At 37.5% G+C, this 27855-nt stretch overlaps 1 protein-coding gene across 1 annotated transcript in view; it reads left to right on the top strand.

Annotated features, from left to right (window-relative positions):
• The window catches only part of PTPRZ1 (protein tyrosine phosphatase receptor type Z1), a 164883-nt gene that overhangs the window by 41006 nt on the left and 96022 nt on the right, over window positions 1-27855 (top strand). The window contains exon 2 of the mRNA XM_028104919.2: window positions 11473-11538. Coding sequence (XP_027960720.2) covers window positions 11473-11538 — 66 coding nt within the window. The remainder of the gene's footprint in view (window positions 1-11472; window positions 11539-27855) is intronic.

Below are 27855 nucleotides of genomic sequence, written 5' to 3' on the forward strand. Positions count from 1 at the left end.
GACATCTTCACAAACAGGAAGGTAGACCTGGAGAGAAAATATACTTGTTCCAACTGAGTTAACTATTCCAAAATAAATAACTTCCAACCTCTGGCCGACCATTTGTGATTGTGTATAAAAAGTAACTAATGAGATGCATTCTCCAAGGCTATTAATTATGTACTAACAGGAATGCTTTTTAGATACTGTTCCTCTGAGTGCAATGAACCTGGGTCATCTAGGCAACCTAATGAGCATCTTTTAGCATCTGCCACTGCAGAGAAATTTCAGGCAAAAGTTGGGAAAAGCTTCTCAAACAGTGGCTGAGTAAGACTCAGAACTGCCATTGGTCAGGATAGGTCACCAGTGCAAGACTTGAAGATAGGTGTGTTGTGATTGATGGTTGAACTGACTCCTCTTTTCTTAGATTTTGGTGGTTCACAGAATGAGCATCGTGGAGACACCAGTTTCCAAGGGGTATGCACATATCTGCATAAGAAAGATAAGAGAATACATAGGGGATGCTTTACAAAGAGTAGAGGCATTGGGAAGGGGGGAGCAGGGTGAGGGACATAAATTATCAAGCAGGAGAAAGTGAAGCCAAAAAAATGATTCTGCTAGCCAGATAGAACATCCCTACATTATACCAGTTAATTCAGCCAATAGGATTTCAGCAGTTTCCCACTCACTTCAAATAAATTTTATAACACAACAAGTAAGAAGATGCATAACAATGATCACTTGAGAGTCTAGTGACAGTGAAACATCTATACCAAAAAAGCAATGGATGTAATTATTTTTATACAGTTATGAACAAAATCAGTGACTAATATAGGTAAGTGCTTGATAATTAAAAGTCAGCAAATTAAGGATGTCATCAAAGCATTTAATTCCTTAAAATCGATAGTGGGGAAGGTGGTTCTGAAAAGAACTTGGGCGCCTGGGTGGCTCAGTCGGTTAAGCATCCGCTTTTGCCTCCAGACATGATCCCAGGGTCCTGGGATCGAGTCCTAGGTCAGGCTCCCTCAGCGGGGAGTCTGTTTTTCCTCTGCCCCTCCTCCCACTCATGCATGGGCACGCTCTCTCTCTCTCACAAAAAATTTTTTAAAAATCTAAAAAAAGAAGTCCTTTAAAAAAGTAATAAAATGAAGAACTTCTTTAAAATGTAAACAATATGAACTTCTAAATAAATAATGATCTTAAACTGCCTTAAGTCTTCTGAAACAAGGAAAAAGAAATATTCTGAAACCTTTGCTTTTAAAAATGTATTCATTAGGAACATAGCTAGGAAATTAGATAATGGTAGTCTCTTTAAGTTTAATTAAAATTAAATATTATGTTTTTCATCATTCAGGTTATTCTTGTAGGACTCAGTTCAACATTTGAATATCGGGATTTGTATTTTCCATCTGCATTGAGGATCTGTACTTATTTTTAAGACTAAAGAATACTTTAGTCTAAGAACCAGACAACAACAGTAAACGAATAATTTTGTAACTGAACAAGCATATGCTATGCATATGACATAAATAACACATTGTTTTTTTGAATTTTGCTTCACTATTGAAAGAAAAAATGAAATACTTGAAAAGTAAATTCAGGAAATGATATGAGGTGATATAAGCACATATTTTTACCAAAAGTTCAAATGGTTTAACATGTGCCCTATCTTTTGTTACAGTATCTTTGTTAGTAAACAGGAAATACCTATTACCATTTTATCATTGTAGATAGACAATTATTTATCCAAGGTCTGGACTCAAAGGGAGAGTTTAAATTTCTGACCCTAAGAATTAGTGAAAAGAGGCACCAAATACTGATATTTGTTCATAGTTTAAATTTGATGGATCTACCATGCTTACCCTGATTTCTTTTCGAAAGCCTAAGTAGGCTTAATGAGCAATAACATGTGGTTTAGTAAGCTTATAAAATATATAGACAAACTGAAAATATCTTAAATCATGAAAAATCCATTAAAAATATCAGTCTGCTTATTCAAATGAATATGTTTCTTATGAATAAAAGTTTTTTTCTAGACCAGTAAAAGAAAGTCTAAAAAAAAAAATGACAAAAATGAATTTTCAGTCAATACCCTGGAAAGAAATCAAGAAAATTTTTTGGCTTTGCCGGGACATAACTACATCATGAATCAATTTTAACATAGGATCCATACCTATTTCAGAATAGGCTGCCAACCCATAAAGTTGCCAGATTTTCCTGCCTAATGGATAGATACTTATGTTGGGCTTAAGTTTATCTAAGCAAAAAAAATAATTGTTTTAGAAGTAAGACACAAATGAAATAAGGCTGTTTCAAGGTTTACCCCAAAATAGATGATCCAGTAAGTCTGATCATCACGGCCAATAGGATGATCTGTGAGTTTGCTGCATTGTCTATTTTTGTTTGTTTGTTTGTTTTAAAGAGTTTTTATTTATTTATTTGACAGAGAGACAGCGAGAGCAGGAACACAAGCAGTGGGAGTGGGAGAGGGAGAAGCAGACTTCCCGCGTGGCAGGGAGCCCGATGCAGGGCTCGATCCCAGGACCCTGGGATCATGACCTGAGCCGAAGGCAGACACTTAATGACTGAGCCACCCAGGCACCCCAAAGCTATGAATATTTCTTTATGATTTTTTGTGTTTGTGTAAAGAAAGGCCTTCCCCATCTAACAATAAATTAGGCATTCACTTATATTTTTTCCAGTAGTTTTTGTGCATCCTTTTTTATTAGTCATTTTAATCCACTTGGACTTTATTTTGATGTATGTATGAAGTGTGATTTAACTTTTTTTCCCAAATAACCAGTGTCCACAGTGTTGGTTGAACTTTATACTTTCCTTATCTGACTATGATGTTTTAAACCTTATCATGGATTAAACTGGTATCTATAACTAGGTCCAATTTTAGTGCTATATGCTTTGTTCTATTGATCTGCCTGTCAGTTTGTCTTTAGTAACTGGTTAACCAAGCCCCCATTATTTCACTCGTTTTCTAAACTTTCTTATGTAGTATTATTTTACATTTAGATTTGTTTATAAACTTTAGAATAATTTTGCCAACTAAAAATATCTCATTGAGATCTGACCATTATATTCATTATTATGGAAAGAACTGATATTTTCCCCATATTTTAGTGATCCCATTCAAGGATAGGGGTGGGTCTCTTTATTAATTCACATTTTCTTGTATATTATTAATAGTTCATATTTTTGCTTATTGATGCACTTTATTGGTGTTTTATGCTTTTCATAGGAATGTTAATGGAATCCCATTATATCCTGTAGTTGGTTATTTTAGTGTGCCAGTAGTCCAAAACTTCCCAAGCGCTCTAATCATAGAGCTACAGAACAGACATCCTTGTTGCGCTCCTGATTTCAGGGAAAGTGCAAGGACATAAGACTTTACAACAGAAACATTAGTTAGATCGGTAAATAATAGCACACTATTATTGTATGGATAATAATATAACAGTATAATAACATAATAATACATAACAAATATAATGGCACGTTATTTTTGTAATTTGATGAATTCCATGTTTTCTTCCCACTTTCATCTGCTTTTTCTTATACAGATTTGGTTCTCTCCCCACTCTTAATATTACTCTTAGCTCTTCTTCTAATAGTTGTTTTTACACATGTTGTTATTTCTATCTCTGCGGCCATTATTACTATTTTGTCAACAATTGGGTTTTCTCTTATGGTGGAATAAATTCACTACCATGCTATAGCAATGAGTTCGTGCCATTTTAGTGTTTTCTTGGTGTTGTAGAAGAAGGTTGACAGGGGGAGAATGTGGTACTTAATCTCCTACAGACTTCATTTTCTACATAAAGCTCATACTAGCTTAATGGGAGCTTTCCTTCCTCGTACCATTTAAGCCTAAAGGAATAAATTTTCTAAAGTCAAATCAACTCTTTATTTTAATATCCAAAAGCAGAGAATTCTTTAAATGAACTATTATGATGCTGTGTGAAACCATATTTATTAACTTGAGAAGATATCAGCGATTTATCATTATGTAGAAAATGTGGGTCACCAAATAATGTAATTTAATTTATGTAAAGTGTAAATTTTCTATACATGCATAGTTGAACATCTAGAAAAACATACACATGTAAAAAATGGTAAAGAATGGTTATCTTCAGGAGACATGATTATGGATGGTTTCTTAAATTGTTTTTGCTTGTCTTTGTTTTTCTGATTTATCTGAAAAAAGGCATGTATTAATTGCTCATGTGATAAAGATCAAAATTATTAAAATGTTTTCAACAGAAAACACCTCAATTTAGGAATATAGACAAATCACATCAGGTCAAATACAGATATATATCTAAGTATAAGAGAAAACACTAGCTGCTTTTCCAAAACAAGCCTGTGAAAATTTTGATCTTCCATTGAAGAGTTTTGAATAGGTTTGGTAGACATCTTGTCAACTTACAAATCCTTGCTGTGAAAGCATACACCGTCCTCAGTGTTAAGGGACAATAAAAACCTAATTGCCTGCCTCCAAGCTCTTCCTTAGTCCTATGAGAAATATGTATTTAATTGGATGTCTGAGTATTAAAACAAGCATATGGAAGAAATGGCTCCTTTTGCTTTCTTACATCATCCATATGCTCAATATTTCCATCTGTTTTGCTAATTTTCCATTCAACTTTGTTTTTGTTCATACAGTGCCTCAACTATCTACGTTTTTCATCTCTTTAAACTTATCCTTAAATAAAGAGGTTGCTTGGACTCTAGAAATTCATCTCTTTCCAGAATTCCCTGTCTTTAACATTATGATTTCATGTGCCATCATCTTTGGCAATAAGTTACAATTTGAGTTTTGAGACTGTAAAAAGTACTTTTATTTTTAGTCCTTTGTTGGAGGGGGAGAAAACCAATAAAACTCTTATTCTAACACTAGAAAGCAGTGGAAATTAGAAAAGAACTTAGGGGGAAATTATATGCATCTGTTTCTAAAAGCAGTATGTTTTGGGGCCTTTCGATTGTATCTGAAGTGATTAACAGTAAATATGCTTGAACTGTAACTGTATCCTAAAGAAGCCTATTCTCTGAAGTACCATAATCAACTAAATTATGTTTCACAAGTGTTTTTGCATATATACCAGAGAAAAGTTTGTGTTCCAGTTAGGTAAAGACAGGCTCTATTAAAACACAGTTTGAGGAGTGCCTGGGTGGCTCAGTCATTAGGCATCTGCCTTTGGCTCAGGTCATGATCATGGGGTCCTGGGATCCAGCCCTGCATCGGGCTCCCTGCTCAGCGGGAAGCCTGCTTCTCCCTCTCCCACTCTCCCTGCTTGTGTTCCCTCTCTTGCTGTCTCTCTCTCTGTCAAATAAATAAATAAGATCTTAAACACACACACACACACACACACACAGTTTGACAGCAAGCTAATTCTTAACATTCAATGACAGGAAAATCCATAGAAGAAAAATCTGCCATGTATGATAGTATAGACTCTATCCTGTATGCATGGGCAGATGTAATTTTACTTGGAAAGTTTGCCTCAGCTTGCCAAACAAGGTTTTGGGTGAGACCACTTGGATCCTAAACTTAGCTCTCCTATCAAACCCAAGGAGACATTTGCAACAGAGTATCTGCAGAAATAAAGAACCTCCCATAGCCATGTAATGTGTTCACAGGTGTTCTTCAATCAAAAGCTGATTCTCTTCTTAAAGGAACACCTATTTCTGATTTTATCTTTTGTTCTCTGAGAGAGGTCTCTTATGGCTTTATTTTCAATAAGAGACAGTTATGACTGCCATACCATCAGCCTCTTTCATCACTGTCACCTCAGTCTTGGGCATGTCTGGTGCCGAACGATTTAGTGGATGATCGCTGCTCTGATGGACTAGTCTAGTCTAGAGGACTAGACTCTAGGGCTTTCCAAGCCCTCCTCCCAAGTGGTCAACAACCACTTACCTTTCTTCACCCACCAACCCCCACCTTTTTCACTTCAATTACATACCTTTATCTATTTATTTAATACTCTTCCTTAACATTTTGAAAATAAATATGAAATAGAAGCACGACTTTTTGGTCAATTCAGCAGACTATCTCCTTTCCTTTTTCAAAAGAAATCTAGGCAAGAGGCGACAGGAGAATAAGGACAGAAAGTGTGAAAATTGATGTCACCCTTGTATCTTGGTGAGCTGTCACCAAGAAGTCCCTGGTGACCTATATGCAGACCCTACACCGGAGCCCAAGTGGCCTCTCCAACCTTTGGTTCCACAATTTGCACTTGTTAGTGCACGTGCTTTTCCTCTACCTGGCATATTTCTCTCCTTCTCCCCAAGTCTTTCACTGCCAAAGTGTTATTCAAGGGCTTTAAAAATTCATCTCTAATTCTGTTCCTTCTCCTCTGCCTTTCCAGATTTCTATCATCAGCTAACATCCTTTTCTCCTCCTCTGTAGTTCTTTGGTGAAATATGCAAGTGTCATTTACGCCAGGAAGGTCCACCTTGAGAAATCTAGTTCTAAGTCCTCATCTTCAAATATTATCTGTGATTATTTTCTACCAGAAGTTTCTTTTTCAGAGGACCAGTCTATTTCTTCTCGCTGTCATGTTTGGCAACTTTATAGCATTAAAATGTGTGTGTGTGTGTGTGTGTGTGTGTGTGTGGTCAGAGTACTGTTGCTGGATTATAGAGTAGGATGCAGGTGAAATTATTAATCAACATGAAGCAGAGACTTTAGGGAAAAATCAGATTTTTTTTTAATTCAAACTTTTTTTATTTTTTATTTTTTAATTTTTGTTTAATTTTAGGGAGGCTCCAGGTCCAACAAGGGGTTTTAAAACACAAGCCTGAGATCAAGAGTCACGTGCTTTACCGGCTGAGCCAGCTAGCAGCCCCTATAACTCAAAATATTTTATAATGATATTTTTAGTAGGAAGTGAGCATCCAGATTTTTTGTTGTTGTTGTTTTAAAAAGAACTTGAGTAAAAAAAGAAAAGAAAAAGCTAGGTTAATCTATATCTTCTATGTGGTAGACTTTGATTTCCATCACCTGAATGTAAGGAAAAATAAAGGACACACACACACACACACACACACACACACACACACATATTTGCATATCTGTAGGTGCTTAAGGTAGGTACAAGATGGAATATGTTGAAACAGGAACATTTAAGGGTGCCTGGGATTTCTCCTAATTTTGGTAGCAGGTCAAAAGGCCATTTCATGAAGAATATTTTTTCAGGACGAATTTTAGAGTAGCCTTAAAAAATTTAATAATGTATATTTGCTTGTACATTGCATGTACAATTCATTCCTGAAATTTCTTCCTTATTTTTTTCACTACAAAACACTCACGCCAAAACAGACCTGGCAAATACTTTTAAATTGAAAGAAACAAAACATAAAAGTGAAAGAAACTTAAATTCAGAGAAGCCACAAAAAACATTCTATATTTCATTATTTTAATTGATTTAAAACGTGTAAGCACTTTGATAGATTCATTTTATATAGGATTTACTGGTTTTCAAAGTATATAATACAACAAAAAAAAAGTGAACCTAGCTTCTTTTTTCTTGTTCATTGAAGCTATCACATCTCATCTATCAGACCTCTAAGTAGAATTTTAAAAGTGGGGTACTCTCTCACGCCCAAGGACTATGTAATTAGCATATGAATGTGTAACGGATTGTTTGAAGTAACAATTAAGGGAACAATACATAAAGGAATTGAAGAGAGCTACCAACACCTGGGAATCCTGTATTGCATAAAGCTTTCCTAATGTAAGTAATTAAAAACCAAGGACAAATGCTCATTGTGTAGTGATAAAGCCCTACAAGGAAAGCTAAAATCTGCTGATATTTTGCTGTCATCTTTTAGAGTGAATCATTAAAACAAGAGCTTACTGTTTTATTTATTTCAATGGATTACTTGTTAAATGTAGGTTTTGATCTTCTGAAATCTTCAAAATGCATTTATATGACAAAATATCTTACTTTTAAAAAATATTTATATTTAAAACATATAATAAATGACAATACATATTTTCCTTCTGACCAGTGCAAAATTTCAGAGGAAAATTTCAACTGACAGCCAGGTCAAAAAACGTATAATAAATTCTCTATAATTTATTTGTTCAAATAATTTCTTCTGGTTAAATTCTAGGCCACCGTATTGTTTTGTTTTACTTTGTTTCTCTTGAAAGCATACATGTTATAAGGGTTCCTCAGGCAAAGTTCCTTAAGAGAGTAACCAATAGGTCAAATTTGTTAGGGGTCCTTGATATTGGAGAAGGCATGAGCCATGCCTTATTGCTTCCATTTTGCCACTTACTACCATACAAACCATTTACATTTTGGCTGCATAAATTACCTTATCTCTAGGAATTATATTTTTGTAGACCGTTAAAGTCTCACTCAAATGACCTTTGAGGCCCTTTCTGATATCTAATTGTATATATTTCTTGATCATGAAGAAACACTTGTTCCCAGAATTTAACCTTAAATGATTACCATTTTATGTGACAACTGTATTTGAAAAATAAATTATGAACCTACTATTATTTTTTAAGTAGAAAAACAAACATAAGTTTGAATATTAATAGTGTTATTCATAATAGCCAAAAAGAAGAAACAACCCAAGTATCCATCAGTTGGTGAATGGACAAATAAAACGTGGTATATCCATTGTCAAAAGAAAAAATTCACTGGGGGCGCCTGGGTGGCTCAGTCGGTTAAGCGACTGCCTTCGGCTCAGGTCATGATCCTGGAGTCCCAGGATCGAGTACCGCATCGGGCTCCCTGCTCAGCGAGGAGCCTGCTTCTCCCTCTGACCCTCCCCCTTCTCATGTACTATCTCTCTCTCTCTCATTCTCACTCTCTCAAAATAAATAAATCTTAAAAGAAAAGAAAAGAAAAAATTCACTGGAAAAAGTTAAACAGGCAAGGGAGACTTTATTCAGGGTTGTTGCAATGAGGAGAGAAGCCAGAACCAAGGCAGAACTCAAATTTGATGAAGATGAGGGGTAAGATTTTTAAGGGCTGATGTTGAGCCCCAGTGGAACAGTAATGCGTGATATGAGCAGGAGGTCATAGGCCATTCGTTTGCTAATTGGCTTTATCCAAAGGAAAGATAAACTCATATCTTCATGATAGGAAGTCATTTTTGCAACTTGGAGCAGGGCACCCTACCAAAATTAAACTCTTACCCTTTCACAGAAACTGGGAGATAAGGGACCTATTTCCCTTCAAAGAGATGGTTCCCATGTCCTTGAGTAGTGCATTCCTGGTTGTAAAACTGGCATGTGGCTGTTAAAAAAAGATTTATATCTCAAAGGGGCAGAGAAGGGATTTACAATTACAAGTTTTCTAAACCAAATGCTCTGAGAAAGGGGGGGACCAGAGGGCCTAGAGTCAGGAAGAAGCCTGTCCAAAGTTTAATCAAGCTGAGGAAACATTAAGACCATCTTGGTTACCATACAATGAAGTACTGTTAGGCAATCCGAAGGAATGAAGTACTGATATATGCTACAACATGGATGAACCTTGAAAACATTAATTGTGCTAAATTTAAGAAGCCAGTCACAAAAGACTGTACTGTGTGATCCTGCTTATATGAAATGTCTAGAATATCCAAATCTGTAGAAACAAAGTAGATAGTGGTTGTCTAGACTGGTGGGACATGGGAGTGGGATTGGGGGTGGCTTGGGGCAGCCAAAGGCTGTAGAGTTTCTTATGGGGGTGATGAAGATCTTCTAAAATTGTGGTGATGGGAGCGCCTGGGTGGCTCAGTTGTTAAACGTCTGCCTTCGGCTCGGGTCATGATCCCAGGGTGCTGGGATCAAGCTCCACGTCGGGCTCCCTGCTCATTGGAGAGCCTGCTTCTCCCTCTCCCTCTGCCTGCCGCTCCCCCTGCTTGTACTCTCTCTCTATCTCTCTGTCAAATAAATAAATAAAATCTTTAAAAAAATAAAATAAAATAAAATAAAATTGTGGTGATGATTGCATAAGTCTGTGAACATACTGAAAATCATTAAATTGTATACTCTAATGGACAAGTTGTATGATATGTAAATTATATTTCGATAAAACTGTTATAAAAATAAAAACGTGCTGTAATGTGCTATATGGACAATAGAATATTTACCTATACTTATGAACAATCAAAGTTTTACAACAAAAAAAAATCCTTATTTCTTGAAAGTAAGTTTTGGTTTTGAATGATCAGATTCAGAATATGTATTTCTGATAGCAGATCTGCTTTTTAGCTTTCATAAAATAGTTTAGCAGTTATTTATTATCATGCTGTACTAATCAGAGAGTATATAACACGGATGAAAGGAAAATAATTTCTGCAGCGTCCTTAGATATTTGCATTCCTGACATTGAGAATTGTCATAAAGAGAAAACAACTGTGTAGCAAGAATAGGAAGAAATAGTTTATTTTCCCAAATGGTGAGAAAGATCATACCTATATTTAAATATAGGTATGGTATGATCTAGTTTAAAATCCTTGTATTCAAATGAAAGCTATATTGACAGAAACTCCATTTATGAATAAGTAATGTCCCACATATTTATTTGTAAACTAGCTATTCTGCAACCTTTTCTACAGAATGTTTTGTCAATAGTGATCAGATTTTAAACCTAGCTCACAAAGATTTATTGTGCCCCCCGGGTAGCTGAAATGGAAAGGGAGTGCTAATGTTAGTACAGCCTGGGATTAACAGGAAATGGCACAGAAAGAAGGAATGAATTATTACATCCTAATTTCTTGAGTGCAGGTGTGGCTCCTGGCAAAATTTTGAATTATGCAGAGTGAAACTTTGGCTTCCATCCATTTTCCTTTCTATCTCACTTGCCCCATGTTCTAGAATCACTCTCTTGGGGTCATGAGGCATCTACTTTTATGATGTCTAACCTCCCCATTGTATTTCCTCACTTGGGCATCTAGGTTCTTCTAAGAGACAAAGTCACCTACATGGTTTAACATAGCCTTTCTCCCACCCAACATTTACGCATTTAAATGCTCATTTCCTTAAGGTGGCTAACTTCACTTTTTGGCCAAAGGAAACAAATTTGAAAACATCTGGGTTTCCTAGATGCATTGATGGATCAAACTTGGTTTATAAGCCTAAAAGTATCTCTAATCAACAGAATCTCAGATATTTGACTTAGGGAATGTTGTAAGAAAAATTTAGAGATAAGACAAATTATTCTTTCTGACCCATTTTTCTTTGGGATGAACCCGTCTAGGCTGCTCCTGCTTTACCCAGAATATTTGCTTTGTCCCTACTTGAACTTCAGCATTTTTTAAATGTGCCCCTAAAATTTATACTAATTACAAGAACAGGAACGACAGAGACTATAATGATGGTGTTTGGCATTGAGAGGAGTCATCGGGAAGGTGACATGGGAAGGAGTAATTGAGAACCATCTGTGGTATGAATGATTTGGGAATCTGATATATTTTTACTTTGGACACATGTATTTTTCTACATATTGATCAATTGATTTTTCTTGGTTATAGATTGGGCTTATGGATACTACAGACAACAAAGAAAACTCGTTGAAGAGATTGGCTGGTCCTATACAGGTAAACATTTCATTATGTATTGAGATTCAACAGAAAATTTTATTGTTTTTGTATCTATTTTTATATGTAAAAGAAAACTTTGTAATTCATCACATCATTTTTACTTAGCTTCATGGATATTCAGTTAGATTAATTTAAAAAAATATGTTATAGGCAAAATGATTTCTAGTAGACCTTCCATTAGCAAATTTGATAGTGTAGAGCATACTGGTATCAGACACAGATGGATTTGAATCCCACGTCAACACTGGCTATACTTCCTTGGGAAATATGCATAACCTACCTGAGGCTCAGTTTTTTCATCTGTGAAATGGAGGATTGTTCAGAGCATTACATGAGGTCAATGAAGTTTGGACACAGTGCCTTCTTATAAATACAAAGCTCTCAATAAATGTTCCTTGCCAATCCTGTTATGATCACAGTAGTGATTGTGTTCATTCATTTAACAGATATTGATGAGATTCTTGCTCTCAGCAGGGCTTCCTTCTAAATTATTTTGCTGAATTAATTGGAATTAGGGTCCAAAATGATTTTTGTATGATTGCCAGACTTGGTTTAGAGCATCATGAATCTCCGAAGTTGGACTAAAATGGCTACAATCAGGAGTTAAGATCAGAAACGCTAGAGGAGAGGAGAAGCTTTACCTGATGAGAAGAGCCCGAGGCAAATCTACATGGCCCACGTAGATGAACAGGCCTGGTGACCGTCTGAAACAGAGTTGGGTGTTCATTAGAAATAAGATTGAGCTGGTAAGATGTGACCGGATTCCAAGAGCTTTAACACAAGCCTAGCCAACTTGGACTTTATTTTACAGATGAAGGGTAGCAGCACAATGGGTATAGTAGATAGGCATGCATTTCTTTTCTTTCTTTTTTTATTCTCGCTTTAAAAGTAGTAATATCGGGGCACCTGGGTGGCTTATTCATTAGGCGTCTGCCTTCAGCTCAGGTCATGATCCCAGGGTCCTGGGATCGAGCCCCGCATCGGGCTCCTTGCTCCATGGGAAGTCTGCTTCTCCCTCTCCCACTCCCCCTGCTTGTGTTCCCTCTCTCGCTGTGTCTCTCTCTGTCAAAAAATAAATAAAATCCTTAAAAAATAAAAAAAAAGTAGTAATATGGGGGCACCTGGGTGGCTCAGTTGGTTCAGTATCCAACTCTTGATTTCTGCTCAGGTCTTGATCTCAGGGTTGTGAATTCAAGCCCCATGCTGGGCAAGGAGCCTACTTAAAAAAATATATATATAGTAGTAAATATTCATTGTGGAAAATTTAGAAAGTACATTCAAGTGCAAAAAAAAGAATAAAAATCACTATTCATTCCAGGGATATTCACTTAAAGAAAAAAGATATATTCCTTCCAGGCCATTTTTTATTATATTATGTTTGTATATTTTTTACATATAAAACCATATAACTGTATAAAATTTCAGGATAAATTAGTTTTAAAATTCTTTGTATTTTATTTTATTTATTTATTTATTTTGAAGGTTTTATTTATTTGAGAGAGAGCCCGAGAGAGCACGAGCAACAGGGGAGGGGTAGAAGCAGAGCAAGAAGCAGACTCCCCGCTGAGCAGGGAGCCCGATGTGGGGCTCCATCCCAGGACCCCAGGGTCATGACCTAAGCCGAAGGCAGACGCTTAACTGACTGAGCCACCCAAGCGTCCTAGTTTTAAGATTCTTAAATTTAAGTAATTTTATGAATGGCCCAAGTAAGTTGGTTTTGACCACATCTTAGTCTGAATTTTGTTCGTAACAGCTTATCTTGTTGACCTCTGTGTTTCTGTTCCTTCCAGTACTGTTATCACTTAAATTTGCCAGATTAGCTGCAATCTCAGAAGGAAGGACTTGCCCTTGACTGTTTGTACATATAGAATTCTATTAATAACAGTTACTAAGAAAATCATAACCTCTGTCTGTAAGAGAGCCCATGGCTTTATCATTAGCCATTTAAAAATATGCAGCAAATAGCCAGCGTTATTGAAATGGAATCATTACGGCTAAGGTTGTTTGTGCAGGGCTATACAATTCTGTGAAGAAACCATGCAGATCCTTGCTGGCTATCGGAGGGGTGGAGAAACAGAGGCTGGAGGGGGAGGAGAAGGTATTATTCGTTCAGTTGTGTTTTTTTAACATAGGTTAAAAACAACTTTTCTGTTTGGGACGTATGCTGTAATTATGCTGGGAAATGACAGGGTTGGTAAATACAGTTGACAATCCCATTTTTAGTTATTATAGGAAGGTGAGCAAGGTTTGTTTGTCATGCTGCTATAAAAGAGTGAATTATAAACCTGGGAATGTCAGCACTAAAATCTAGTTCTTTCCATAGTAACTGCATTTAATTTAAGGATTTCAGAAAATGAATTTCCTTCTTCCTATTAACCTTAAATTTTCTATGACAATGCCTAAAAAAAGACAGTTCAGTGGGGAAAAAAATGAGTCATTTGGTTTTTCTTTTTCTTTTTTCTTTATTTTTGAGATCATGAACACATAGCCCACAATTATATGAGATGTTAAAATTTTCCTTCTGTGAACAAACTGGTGGTTTCCAGAGGACTGGTGAAATGGGGGAAGGGGAGTGGGAGATACAGGCCTCCAGGTATGGATGCAGAAGTCACAGGGAAAGAAGGTGCAGCGTAGGGGATACAGTCAATGGTTTGTAATAGCATTATATGGTGATGGATGGTAGCTGCACTTGTGGGGAGCATAGTGTAATGTACGCAGCTGTCGAATCACTGTGTTGTACATCTGAAACTAAGGGAATATTTTCTGTCAGGCATACTCAAAGACAACACATTTGCCTTCTGTTTGTGTTGTCAGACCTTTGTAACTTCAAGCAACAAGATCATCAGAAATGGATGGACTTTTACCACTTCATCCTAGAAGTAGTCACTATTGAAATATAGTCTTTATTTCCTGGACTTGAAAGAATATTCTGTTGTTTCCTTTCCTTCATACTTTAAAGCAACTTGAAATTGAAAATTTTATATTGATATATCTCAAGTGTTTTAAACCTAGACACCTTTAAAGCTTTAGCTGAAGAGTTGCATTGGATAAAAGCAAGAAAGGACACACAAGAGTCACTATTAGATGCTGGGCTGAATATACCAAAGTGAAAGAGACTTTAAATACTGAATTTATTCTGTTTCCTTAAACAGAATATTCTGTCTAAATAGTATTTCCGTTCCAAGAAATATATAGACTAGAAGATACTACTTATGGAAAACAAAAGAGCCATAATATAAGGTGGTGTATAATTGTGGTTAGATGTTTGGCATTTACTTTTGGATGTAGTTAGGTTTGGTGTTTTACTTCTCTTAACCCAAAAGAAAGTAGGCCAAACTCAGAGGAGAATTTGAATCCGTGTCAAATAATGACTGATTTCTGGCTTGTCCAGGTCTTTCTTTACTTCTAGAATCTGAAATATCTTTTTAACATATTATATTTTCCTCTTTGATTCATCACTTCTTATATTAAACAGATGACTGTTCATGTCTCGTTTCCAACTTAGGAATGAAAAAGCGAGTTCCAGAACTCTATGCATAGCATTATATCACTTCTGTAAAAAATTATGTATTTATACAAACATAGAAGAAAGGACTGGAAAGAGACACACTAACCTGTTGGCACTGGTAACCCCTGAGGAATGGGACTATGGAAGGCCACTGGAGCCGGGAGACTTTCACATCTTACTGTATACTGTTTAGATTGTGCTAATTTTTTGTACAAGTTGGTCAAAACCAATGTTTTCAATGTACTTAGATTAGTTTTGCTAAGAAGGGCAAGGTAGCTGGACAAGAACCACAGTACTGTGTTTTCAGCAGGCTGAATGTAGGGTCTCTGCTAATTGCGTAGAGGTGAGGGGGTGTCACAGACCTCAAACTAGAACATGGAATGCACTTCACAGCAGGCTTTCTGGACATCACTAACATACAGACAGATCTGTATGTAATGTAGTTCGGTTTTCTTACCAGTAAAAAGCATAGGACGTTGGACTACATGGAGGGCTTAATGTCCTCGTTCGTAGATCAAATACATGTTTCACATTGTCAGAGGAAATCTCTTTGAGCAAGTTTACTACAAATCCAAGTGATAATGATTTGACAGTGTCTTAATTTGAGCCTAAACAGATTAAAGAATACGGGGTGTATCTGATAATCTCACAAGAGGATTTAGGAGTCGACTGGCTTAAATGCATATTATAGACAGGTATTTCCTATCATCTGTATATTTTTAAAAGTTTAATGAAGATTTTATATTCTGGGCAAACTTTCCATATGCTAAATGTGGTAAGTAGAGCAATCTTCACTGCAAAAATTGAATAGAGTTCAGTTAAATGATCTAAAATTCAAAATTTATATGCAACTCTCAGTATAGAATTGAAAAAAAATAGACGTGGCTGCAGAAGGATCACAATTAAATAATCATTGCTAAATTTGTCTAATAATAAAACTGTATACTATACTATGAGACAGGCACATCTCCTTCCTTTGTTTCAGGGATATGGTTGAGTATTCCCCAGCAAGTAAAGTTGCAATTGCATAGATTCTCTGGTGCAGACTCATAACTGCCCTTGCTGACAGCGTCTAGTAGAGTCTTGAATGGATTGGAGGTCATCTAGCATCTCAGGATGAGAAAATCTGGCTGTTTCTCCCGTCTGTGTGCAGACTTCTGGGTGTGTGTCTGGATGTATTGTTTGCCTTCCTTCTCTTTTCTGGACTTCTTTTACCTCACTCTGTGTTCTCTACTCTGAAGTGCTCTAGTCCATGAAATATACCTTTCAGCAAAAGAAAGGTAAAAGAGAGTATTACATGGTTACTGAAAAAAAAATCCAAGATTAAGCTATGGTTTGTGTTGTCACACAAAATTCATTTAAATGTTTTCAACTTTTAGGCAAAATACCATTGCAATTATTTTAAGTTGACCTATATCACCTTTTTACTTTATGACTCAGTAAAGGCAAACTTCAAGGCTTACTTAGTTTCTTATTTTTTTTCTGTATGGTAATTTTGACTCTTTAAGCCAAGGATTTTCAAAGATGAAAAATATGTAAGTGATTCATTTCTTAAATGCAGAAGGATTTTTTTATTGAATGACCTATATTTTTGTGACTGAAGCGCAGAATTACAAAAATCACCTTGAAATATATTCACATATGTTTAAGAATCATTGATTTCATTTCCTTTTTCCTTGGAATATATCTATACAGCTATCTCTCCATCCTGCTACCTATGAATACCAAGTTTCTATTTTAACCAGAAAGTGAGATTTGTTCAAGTTAGAGACCCCTGGACTGGGCCAGAGCTGGCATTTTTCCTGGCTGGAATGCGGAGAACCTTAGAAGTCCTCTGTGGCTTCTGACATGCCAGCCTGCGAACTCTTGTAGACTGCAAGGAGCTTCTTAACTACCACAGAATATTCTGGGACACATTGAACAACTGCTCAGATTCATTCCTCAAACTGTGTTAAGCCTAGGATTCCATGGAAAGGGAAGGGAACTCGAAACCTATTTAGAGTTAGGGTTCAAAGCAGTGTCTGATAACTGAGGGAAGGTGGACCAGATGGACGCTAATATACATTAGATAAATATATATTTTAGATAGGTAGCTGGAATTTCATCCTTCAGAGATAACTGCTATTAATGTCTTCTGTTGGGGAAGTATAATTAAAAACAGAATCCTCCAACCCACAAATGTTCTCTTTGAAGATAGGAGAGAAAGGAAACTGTTTTATTATTGAATAAGCATTAGACCAGAATGTGATACACATTAAGACAGTCCACTAAGAGATTGCAGAAACAAAAAGGCATCTCACGCCCTTATATAGCCAACCAGATACAACCCATTATATACATGTTTTCAAGATAAACAATGACTATTCTTCAAATAGAGGCTTGACAGCAACTTTGGTCACACATAGTTCATCCTAATTTTACCTGGTAATTGGAGTGGCCACATGTGTTAGCTTATTGGCTTTCTCGGGAGGAAAAGCAAACCTCATATCTTTATGATAGGAGGTAGCTTTGCAACTTGGAACAAGGAGCCCACCAAAATTAGACTCCTACTTTCCACAGAAACTAGGAGATTGGGGTGTTATCTTCCTCAGCATTTATACTTCATCAGAGATGGCTCCCCGGTCCTTGAGAAAGACATTCCTGGATCATAAAGCTGACAAAAGACCTATTAAGTTTTCAAAAGGATTTATATATATTTCAAGGAGAAGCTAAAGTACTTCTTACAATGATAATTTTCTAAAGTAAATGCTCTAAGAAAAGGAGGGGGAGAAGTCTCTTCCTGATACTCAACAAGGAGAACTGTCTTTAATATTTAATATCTGTTTGTCCTTCCTAATGATCCTCTCTGACATTGTATGGCGTTTTACTATATGTACTGCTCTGTGATCTGCTTTTATCTTAATAATAGTTTGTGGATATCTTTCTAATATTATAACCAAGTCTAAGTAACTAAGGGTGGGGGAAACAGAGAACCAGACTCTGACTAGAGCAAAGCTTTATTTTCTTCAGTGTACCTCTGTGCCTAAAACAGACCTCACAAGTAGGTGCCCGATAAAAGGTAGTTTTTATCCAACTTTATTCAGTCTCACTGGGACACAGAATTAATTTTACCTGGGAGGAATTGTGACTAATAATAACATAATTTTAGGGAACCAACCCAAATCTTTCTTGCAACAGATAGGGATACACAAAAAATAAATACTGTGGTGTGAGCTCAGAGAAAGTTTTAGTATATGAGAAGTAGCTATAAATCTTAACGAATTGGAAAACAGGAAATGCTGTACTTTGAAGCCATCTGCCACCTGGAAATAGAAGCAATAAGCAGAGCCACCCAGAATCAGCATCAGAGCCAATCCAAAAAGTTGGCATATGCCAAACTAGATTATCTCTAAACTAGTTTTTTTACAAGTGTGGTTCCTGACCTCTCATATTTCCTGAGCACTCCTAGGAAGTAAGAGCTGCTTCCAGCAATTTTTTATAGGTAACATACAGTTTTTAGTTTTCAAAACCCCAGAAGTTTGTTCTTGAAGATGAGTTACATTTATGGATATAGTGCCCTCCATGTCCTTGAGAAGATTTTTAAGTTCAGTTAATCTGTGTTAGAATGTGAAGGAGTCAGTTTCTTATCACTTCCCTGGCTTGCCTCCTACTTGAATGTGACTATATATTCTTCAATAAAGGAAAAGTTAAAGTTTTGAGATCATTTCATTTAATTATCCAACACTGGGATTATAACATGAGCCAGACACTGTGCCAGGCTATGGGGATGCAGTGAAGAATGAAAACAATCACAAGCATGCCAACAACAAGGGTTACAAAGGTTGATAAATGCCTAGTGGTAGATTGCGGTGACACAAGGTCTAGGGACTCCTACATAGCTTAAGAGGTTCGGGGACAGCTTCCCAAAGAAAGGTATTTTAAATTGAGATAAAGCATAAGTGGGAGCTAAGCCAACATGGGTGAAAAATCATTCCAGATAAAGGGGGCAGCTTTGCTAACCTGTAGGTGAGTGAGAAATATGTAAAATTCTTCCTGCCTTTAGACTGAAAACTAGGGATGTGATGAGACAAAATTCTCAGTTCTGATTTAGCTGGTATCTAGTTCTATCCAAAATTCTGGGTAATAAAATTTACACCATATTTTGACTGACAGTGACTTAAATTTGTAGTTATTGACCTGTTTGTATGAAGGGCTATTAGGCAGGATTTTACATTTAACATTTTAGTTAATAAACCGAAGAAGAGGAACTAGTGAGAGAGAACAAAAGAGATGGGTATGAGGAAGGGGAGGTTTTTCAGGATCCAAGTGGGAGTTTCAAGCAGGCAGGACTAATCAACATCATCACAGGACTCCACAGGGAGTTCTCAGTGAGCTAAAGATTATGGAACTGGCCAGATTCTAAGGAAGCAGGTTTCAGTGGGGATACTTTTGCTAGTGTGTCTTATGAAGGACACACTCGGGCTGGACTATCTAAATGCTTGGCTTCAAATCTGGACTCTAGATTTTCCCTCCTGTCAGTTTCCCTGTCTGTAAAAGGAAATAATAATAGTACCCACCCCAAAAGGCACAGCAGTGATTACATGAGTTAGTATATACAAAACACTTAGAACTGTGCCTGGTACATATAAAGGGCTCAATAAAGGTACGAAAGTCAGACAAATCTTCTGCAATATTCAGAAACTTATTATACCAGGTTTATGTTCATCACACTGTTACCTTTCTGAAGTACAGTTGTGATGATATTACTCTCCTTTTTAAATCCTTTCTGTTGCTCCCCATCACCTACAGAATGAAAAATGAACTCTTTAGTGTAGCATATAGTGACTCTCCTGATCTGGTTCCAGCCCACACATCCATCCCCCGTAATTTCCTTACCCTTTGCCTCTTGCTATACCAGCCTTTGATTCTAATTGTTCTTCACTGTTTTGCCTGAATACCAAACCTCTGTAATCTCCTTCAGCCTTCCTGATTCTTCTTGCCCCCAGGCAAGTGCGGATCCCTCACTTTCACAAACTATCCCTGTGCCCTCCTCTTGGGTACCTGACACAGGAACATGGGCAGTCAGTGTTTATGGCGTGAATGAACAGAGCTGAGAAGACAGTGTTTGCATTTTACAAGTGTAGAAACAGAGAAATGAAGTCACTTGCCCAGAATCACAAAGTGAGCAGAAGACTTGAAACTTGACGCTGGATCTTGATTCCCAGTGCTCTTTCCTGAGAATCCTATGGGCACATCTCATTCCGTTGTTTCAGGGATATGGCTGATAACATAGAATAACGCTGTTAGATTTTTGAACTTTTGTGTAGATATAAAAAATGTTGGTTCCAGAGCCACTGTGTTTGATATAGTCTCTTTTTGTTTTATGCATGTGTCTTTTCAAGGAGTGTATGAAGAGCAGCCACTCCTGAAAAGTGGGTGTCTTTTATTTCATCTTCGCTCGTCCATATCTTCTAGCTTGTCTACACCAAACACGTGTTTGTTTTATAATCGAGCTGGGGAAAAGAGAGCTTAAATGTCTATTTAATATAACATAAAGATTTATCTATTTGAATTAATTTTTATTCTATGGGGATTAACAAGTTGGTTTGCACTACAGAAAGTCTTTTCCTCCTTCATATTTCCTCACTCCTTAAATGTCTAATGGTTTATGTATCCAAGGGTCCTATATCTACATGACCATAGTAGGTGAACTTCTTTATTTTATCTTCTTTACATTATCAGTAATGTCAGGAATACTATATTAGTCATCTGTATCCTTAAAGGGTAGCTAAATTATAATTCACGTGGAAATAGACGATATTATGGTCATATCATTGTACATTTGCGTCTCCCCTGGGCCGCACCTAGCCAGGATTCCATTGAGGGCACTTAAAGGATCACACAACTTGATTTTCTTCTCTGCTATGGCACAGTGTATTCACTTCGCATTCATTTCACAATCTGGATCATTATCCCAGTTCAGTGAGAATCAATTTCTCATAGCTGACTGTCTGAATCCCTGCCTGCTCTATCACATTTTCTACATCATTTACCAGAAAGTATAGTTTTTTTTTTTTTAAGTCAGAACAATTATGCAGGTAACCTGTAGCCTTGATATGCCCTCCAAATATGCTTCAGAGCAGTCGCCCACCCCTAGAGCTCAAATTCTTCTCCCAATTGTCCAACAGTGTTGCTGACCTGTAGATCAAAGGATTCCCCAACCCAGTGCACCATTTTCTAAGTGAGTCTCTATTGACATGAAAGAGTTCACTCTCTTTTGAAAGAACAATTCAGTTCATCTTTAGAGAACAGCCTCTATTGTTTCCTTTTAGCAGAATAATTACATCTCTAATTTCTGTGGAGATAATGAAAAAAGAACACATCCCAGTTTGGGATATGTTTATGTGGCTTCAGAGTAGATTAGAGAAGAAGGTTCTATGACTTTTAAGTACGGTCTTTTAGGGGCGCCTGGGTGGCTCAGTGGTTAAGCGTCTGCCTTCCACTCAGGTCATGATCCCAGGGTCCTGGAATCGAGCCCCGCATCGGGCTCCCTGCTCCGCGGGAGGCCTGTTTCTCCCTCTCCCACTCCCCCTACTTGTGTTCCTTCTCTGGCTTTGTCTCTCTCTGTCAAATAAATAAATAAAATCTTTAAAAAAAAAAAGTATGGTCTTTTACCCCCCAAAATGTACATGTTTCCGAAAATTATAATAAGTCTTCTACTCCTTCCATTTATGGTGATTGCTTCTTCATATTTAAGCATAAGAAAGAAGGCTTGATTTAAAATAAAATCTAAGCCCTAGTGACGTATTTTTATGCTATCAACATTTTTAAAAGTAAATTGAGTAGAAAATTAAATTCTGGCATATGGTGCAAATTCCTCTAATGTATCAGGCCTTTGTTTAATCATTTATGAGTTATCACTGCAAGATGGTTATATAGATTAGATACCACAGAGATCTAAGGAACTATATTTATTTGATCCTAATTAATATTTGGCCTTAAGTAGATAATCACACCACTTTCCAATTTCCTAATGTTAAGCAATTAAACAGCAAACAGCTGTGGGCCAAATAAATGTTAAACTTTGCCAGATATATGCAAGTTTTTTACCATATTTGGACCATATGAGGATAGATTATAAGACATGTTGAAAATTCATATGCCTTAGATTGTACGTTATAGATTATCATTGAAAAATTATGTCTCATAGTGTTAAGATTCATGCCAAGTTATCACAGGTAGTTCTTCAGTGCATGTTTGCTCACAGTACAAGAACATACTTCAGATAAAAATAACTTCTGTAACAATCTGTGTGAAACTGCTTTACATTTAAATAACACTTAAAAAAATAAAATGCTGGATTAGTAAGGAATTCTATTTTCTTAATTGGAGTGCTTCTAAACTATGGCATTTTGCTCCATTTTTGAACATGAAATTACCAAAGGAGCCATTGCAATGGTGAAGAGTAAAGAGAACATTAAATGTAGATGGTCTATAATCTAGAACAGTGGTTTCTAAACTTTAGTGTGCATCAGAATTACCTGGAGGGGTTACTAAAATAAGATTGCTGGGTCTGATTTCCAGGATTTCTGATTCAGCAGCTTTGAGGCAGAGGCTTCAGATTTAATATCTAGCAAATTCTCAGGTGATCCTGCTGCCCCTGGTTTGGGAAATCTCATTTTGCAGTATCCAGAATCTACCTCAGTCTCTCCTTATAGAGCTTTCATATGTGGAGTGAATGAATGAATGATAAGTGTCAAAAAGAGAAAGCATATACTTGAATAAATTAATGTCTGTGAAAATGTTTTAGTTCTCCAGCTATGAAACATTGATATGAAAGAATGTTATGGCTTCCATTCAGTATATAATAATGTTATACAGTAGTGCTATTTTCAAAACCTGCTCTCTGTATCAGCAAAGAGGTGAGGTATTGAACAATTGCTAATATAGCTCCCATTACTTTGCTCATCTAGACAAGGGGCCTCTTTCCCTACAAAGGTCCACGGGGAATCCCTTACTAGTGAGTCTGGCTGCAAGCTATCTTTACCTGGAATTATTCTAGGCACACTTATCTCTAGCAATTTCCAAGGAACATTCTTTTTTGTAACCTTTTTAAAATCATTTTTTATTGACCTGGCTCCCAGAGCTCCTGGGTCCTGGTGATAACAATATTATCAGTTCCTCCATTCTTCCTTCTTTTTTCTTTTCTTGTTTCCAAATTCTAGTGTTCTAGCCCCCCTGAACTCTCTTGTTAATAATGATTTCCTCCACGTTTTTTTGGCTGTTGGTAATATAAATCAGTGCCACATTCAAAACTTTTAAAGTAGGATGGAAATATTTCTGAACTTCTTTTTAGTAAAGGTTGATACTCATTTTCTTTTTCAGCAGCTGTTCAGAGTTAAGTCACTCATGTAGCTGTCACTCTTCAAGCCACGAATGTCAACTCCACAGGATAAATTACTTTACAGCTATACTTATGAATTAAATTTTCCATCACAGGCCACTATTTTTCTTGGAATTTAGTCTCTGACCCTGGGGAATATTTTTGAAAATTTTAATAGTTGTCTGTAGAAATTGGGGGGGGGGGGCATCTGCCAGATCTTGTTATTCTAGCACAGAACTTGTTTGACAATCTTACAGTGGATGATAGAACCTGAACTTGGTGGGTAATAATTTCATTCATTTGTTCACTCAACACATTTTATTTTTTTTAAAGATTTTTTTATTTATTCATCTGAGAGAGAGAGAATGGGAGAGATAGAGAGCACGAGAGGGAAGAGGGTCAGAGGGAGAAGCAGACTCCCCGCTGAGCAGGGAGCCCGATGCGGGACTCGATCCCGGGACTCCAGGATCATGACCTGAGCCGAAGGCAGTCGCTTAACCAACTGAGCCACCCAGGCGCCCTCACTCAACACATTTTAATTGAACATTTCCTATCTGGTGACAAGAAACTGAATGATTAAATGCAAATATTCGCAGGTAAAGGAAATGACTCATGGTGACTTGTTAAGCTATAGTGTGTAAGGATGCTATCCTATTCATGAATGCTGAGTACAGTCATTTTAGTCTTTTAGCCTCTGGAGATATTCCAAAATCATAGAACTTGAAACCATTATTACAAGTAAATAAACAACTACAAAATTTCTAAGGTCCAATATATTATCTTATTTTAAGTAAATATTATTTTTTTGTAATTTTCCAAAGTTGAAAGTTTTACAAGTTCTTTTTTTTTTTTTAATTTCCTTTGATTCACTTCTTCCTCTGGGCTTGGAAAGATTCATAACTTGCCTCCAAGGTTATATGAAAATTCCCAATTAAGCCATGCCTTATAATGACTTGGTCAATGTTGGGAACTCCTGAAAAATTACTGAACATATCCTAGTTCTCACTAATATCTGTACCTCTGTTACAGGATTTGTGTCCTCTTAGTGCCCAGGTTCTTGGTCACACTGCCTCTTTTAGAAATGGTGCTGTCACCAAGATTTTAGGGGCCAGCTCTATCTTTACATCTCAAATTAACTTTGGGAGTCGCAAGATCACTGATAAGGCTAAGGGGGCAGATGGCATTATCCTTGAAGGGTTCAGAAACCCTCAGCCTGCAGCCTCAATCCTCAATACCACCACAGCCATCCTCAGTTGCCACTTACCAGCTCTCTGGCTATATCCTGGCTTTGTCCCTCCTGGGACAGTGGGGGGGGGGGGATGGCGGGTGCAGAGGGGGCCCAGGGAGAGCAGCACATCCCTAAAAGGGGGTGGTATGAGTTCTACTCCCATAAAAGTTTGTTACCAGCTTACTAAGAACACCTGATTCCCTCACTTTGATTGTGAAGAACCCAGTCTTACTTGCTTAAACCTCATTCTGTTTTTTAGATGTCTGTCATTGCCAACCCCAGTCTCTGGGTCCTGGGATCCAGCCCTGTATCAGGCTCCCTGCTCCGCGGGAAGCCTGCTTCTCCCTCTCCCACTCCCCCTGCTTGTGTTCCCTCTCTCGCTGTGTCTCTCTCTGTCAAATAAATAAATAAAATCTCAAAAAAAAAAAAAAAAAAAGAGTCAGATGCTCAACCAACTGAGCCACCCGGGTGTCCCTTGAGTGATATTTTTTTATACACTTATCCTTGTAAACAAAAGAGATAAAATTTAAATAAATCATTTTTAATGGAGGATTTATTTTTAAACATATTTAGAGTTACTTCACAAAAGTGACTGCCAAGGGCATAATTTCATTTAATTAAAAATCCTGTATTACCTTTAAACCTCAACAGTACTTGTTAAATATGACTTATCACAATTTCCTATATAATATATTCACATTGGCACAGCCCTAGTGTTTCTAAAAAGCTCTTACACCTGCACTAACAAAATTGATAATGTAAGGTTTTCATTCAAGTAACAGTGCTGGAGAATGCTGGGTTGTAATTATATTTTATGGTTAATCAGTTATATTTGTGAAGTTTTATTTTTTATTTCATGGTGTCTTATTTTTATGTAGCAAAATGGTTAAAATGGAAGAAAGATCATTTACAAAAATAACTAATTATAGTTAACCAGTGAAAGCGAAGTGCAACTTTTGGTGACATCTCAATTTTCGAACAGGTCATTTTTCTCCATTCCCAAAGACAAACATGAAGGTGCAGGTGCGCTTTGACTTAAAGCAAGCCCTGAAGGCTCCTTGGGCACCACTCTTCCCTGCAACCTCCTCCAGGCCCCAGCCATCCCACACCCAGCTCCCTCCAGTCCCCTGAGTGTCTTTCCAAGGATCTGCCCTTCAGGCTGCACCTCATTCTCAGGAATTTGCCAGAGCTCTGCTCTTTTACTGGTCAAACTTTCATCCAAAGTCTAATGTGTGTGGAGCTCCTGGGTGGCTCAGGTGATTAAGTGTCCGACTCTTGGTTTCTGCTCAAGTCATGATCTCAGGGTCATGAGATCGAGCCCTGGCTTGGGCTCCATGCTCAGCTGGGAGTCTGCTTGAGGATTCTGTCCCTCTTCCCCTCCCGCCCCCCAAAATAAATAAATAAATCTTTAAAAAAATAAAATAAAATCTAATGCGTGTCTCACTCTGCCCATGACAACTTCATCCCCTGGTACTTGTTCTCAAATCCTGTTTTACTGGCTGATGGACTCCACTCTGTTATGTTAGTAGGAACTCATGAGTTCATGGAAACACTTTCAGGGAAGATGTTTCTGCTTCAGATTACCTTTATAGGTGGAATCCTTACAAGAATAATTTCATGAGAACTTCAAGCAATGTGTCAGTTTGTGAAGGGGATAATTTTGGTCACCAAGCCTTTTTGTGCCCTTCAAATCATACCAGATAAAAGAAGAGTTTCATTTTTACCAGAAAAGATTGGACATTTTGCTTGTTATTTCAGGCTTGAGCAGCCTTCTAGAAGCCTTATGTCAAAGAAGTTATTACTGCATTATAGTTTCTCTAAAATTTATCACTCCTTTAATGTGATGAGATTTCTATAGTGAGATTAAAAATATAGGTGCGGAAAGATGTTAATTGAAGCTTGGGTTTCAGTGAGGAAAACTGGAGTCAGTCAAAATGTCCAAGAATAGAAGAGTGGGTGACCATAGTATGTGTGTGTGTGTGTGTATTTGTAAAACAAGTCATAGTAGATTCTTCCTGTGGAATACCATGCAGTCACCTTAAAAAATGTGGCAGAACTCTGTGGAGTGATCTCAGAGACATGATTTCTTAGAGACAATAAGCACTTCATGTTGACACATTTAACATGATCTCACTTATCTAGAAAAATGATTATAGGTATATGCATACATATCCCAATATTTAAGTGCACGGGCAAAGATCTGGAGCTCTTCTTCTTTTCTTTCCTTCATTTCCCTTCCATGTGATTTCTTCCTGAATATTTCTGTCCTGAAGCCATCAGGAGAAAGCAAGCAAAACAAATGCCTGTGGCAGGGCGCCTGGGTGGCTCAGTCGGTTAAGCGACTGCCTTCGGCTCAGGTCATGATCCTGGAGTCCCGGGATCGAGTCCCACATCGGGCTCCCTGCTCAGTGGGGAGTCTGCTTCTCCCTCTGACCCTCTTCCCTCTCGTGCTCTCTATCTCTCATTCTCGCTCTCTCAAATAAATAAAGAAAATCTAAAAAAAAAAAAACAAAAACAAATGCCGGTGGCAGTGGAGTGGGCAATATGGCCCCGAGCCAGGTGCCCGACCCCAGGCACCCACAAAGGACGACTGGCCTGGGCAGGGTGTCAGATGTTAAGTGAGGTGAGGAGAGCACCTACTCATGGTCTGGGGGATCAGAGCCACAGTGAAATGAGGACAACAGTGATATAGTGGGGCTGCCTGGTGTGAGGTGTCGGAACCCACATAGGGTGAGGAGGGTGTCATCTGGGGAGGTGGCTAGGTGTTAATGGGATATTTGGCCACATGCAGGGAGGAGGCTCTCCACACTGAGAGAGGCTTGTGGTGGAATGTCAGAGCAAGGTCGCGATGAGAAGGTCCTCAGGAGGAGGGGTGCCGTGCCTGGGTGTCAGGACCTGATGGTGGAGGTGCAATCATCCCCACAGAGACACCATCCTTGCCGATGGTTCACGAAAAAGAAAAGGCTTTCTTCTGTACTTGAACCTTTTCTGTTGAGTTTAAAATTATTTCCAGAGAAAAGGTTATACAACAACCAGTGAATAGGACTTAACTTTTAAAAGAGGAGGAGATGCAAGGGGGTTCATATATGTTGTCTACCTTGGATTCAGCTGCCTTTTCTTTGGTAACTCCTAGATATAAATGTATTTCCCAACTGACCAACGTTGACCTGTAGGTAGAGACATCTCTGTGCCCCTATTCAGCAGGAAGAAGTTACA

This window comes from Eumetopias jubatus, unplaced genomic scaffold, assembly GCF_037043125.1.
Source record: "Eumetopias jubatus isolate StellerSeaLion01/CBP00866 unplaced genomic scaffold, mEumJub1_p1.0 scaffold_14, whole genome shotgun sequence".
NCBI classification, from domain to species: Eukaryota; Metazoa; Chordata; class Mammalia; order Carnivora; family Otariidae; genus Eumetopias; species Eumetopias jubatus.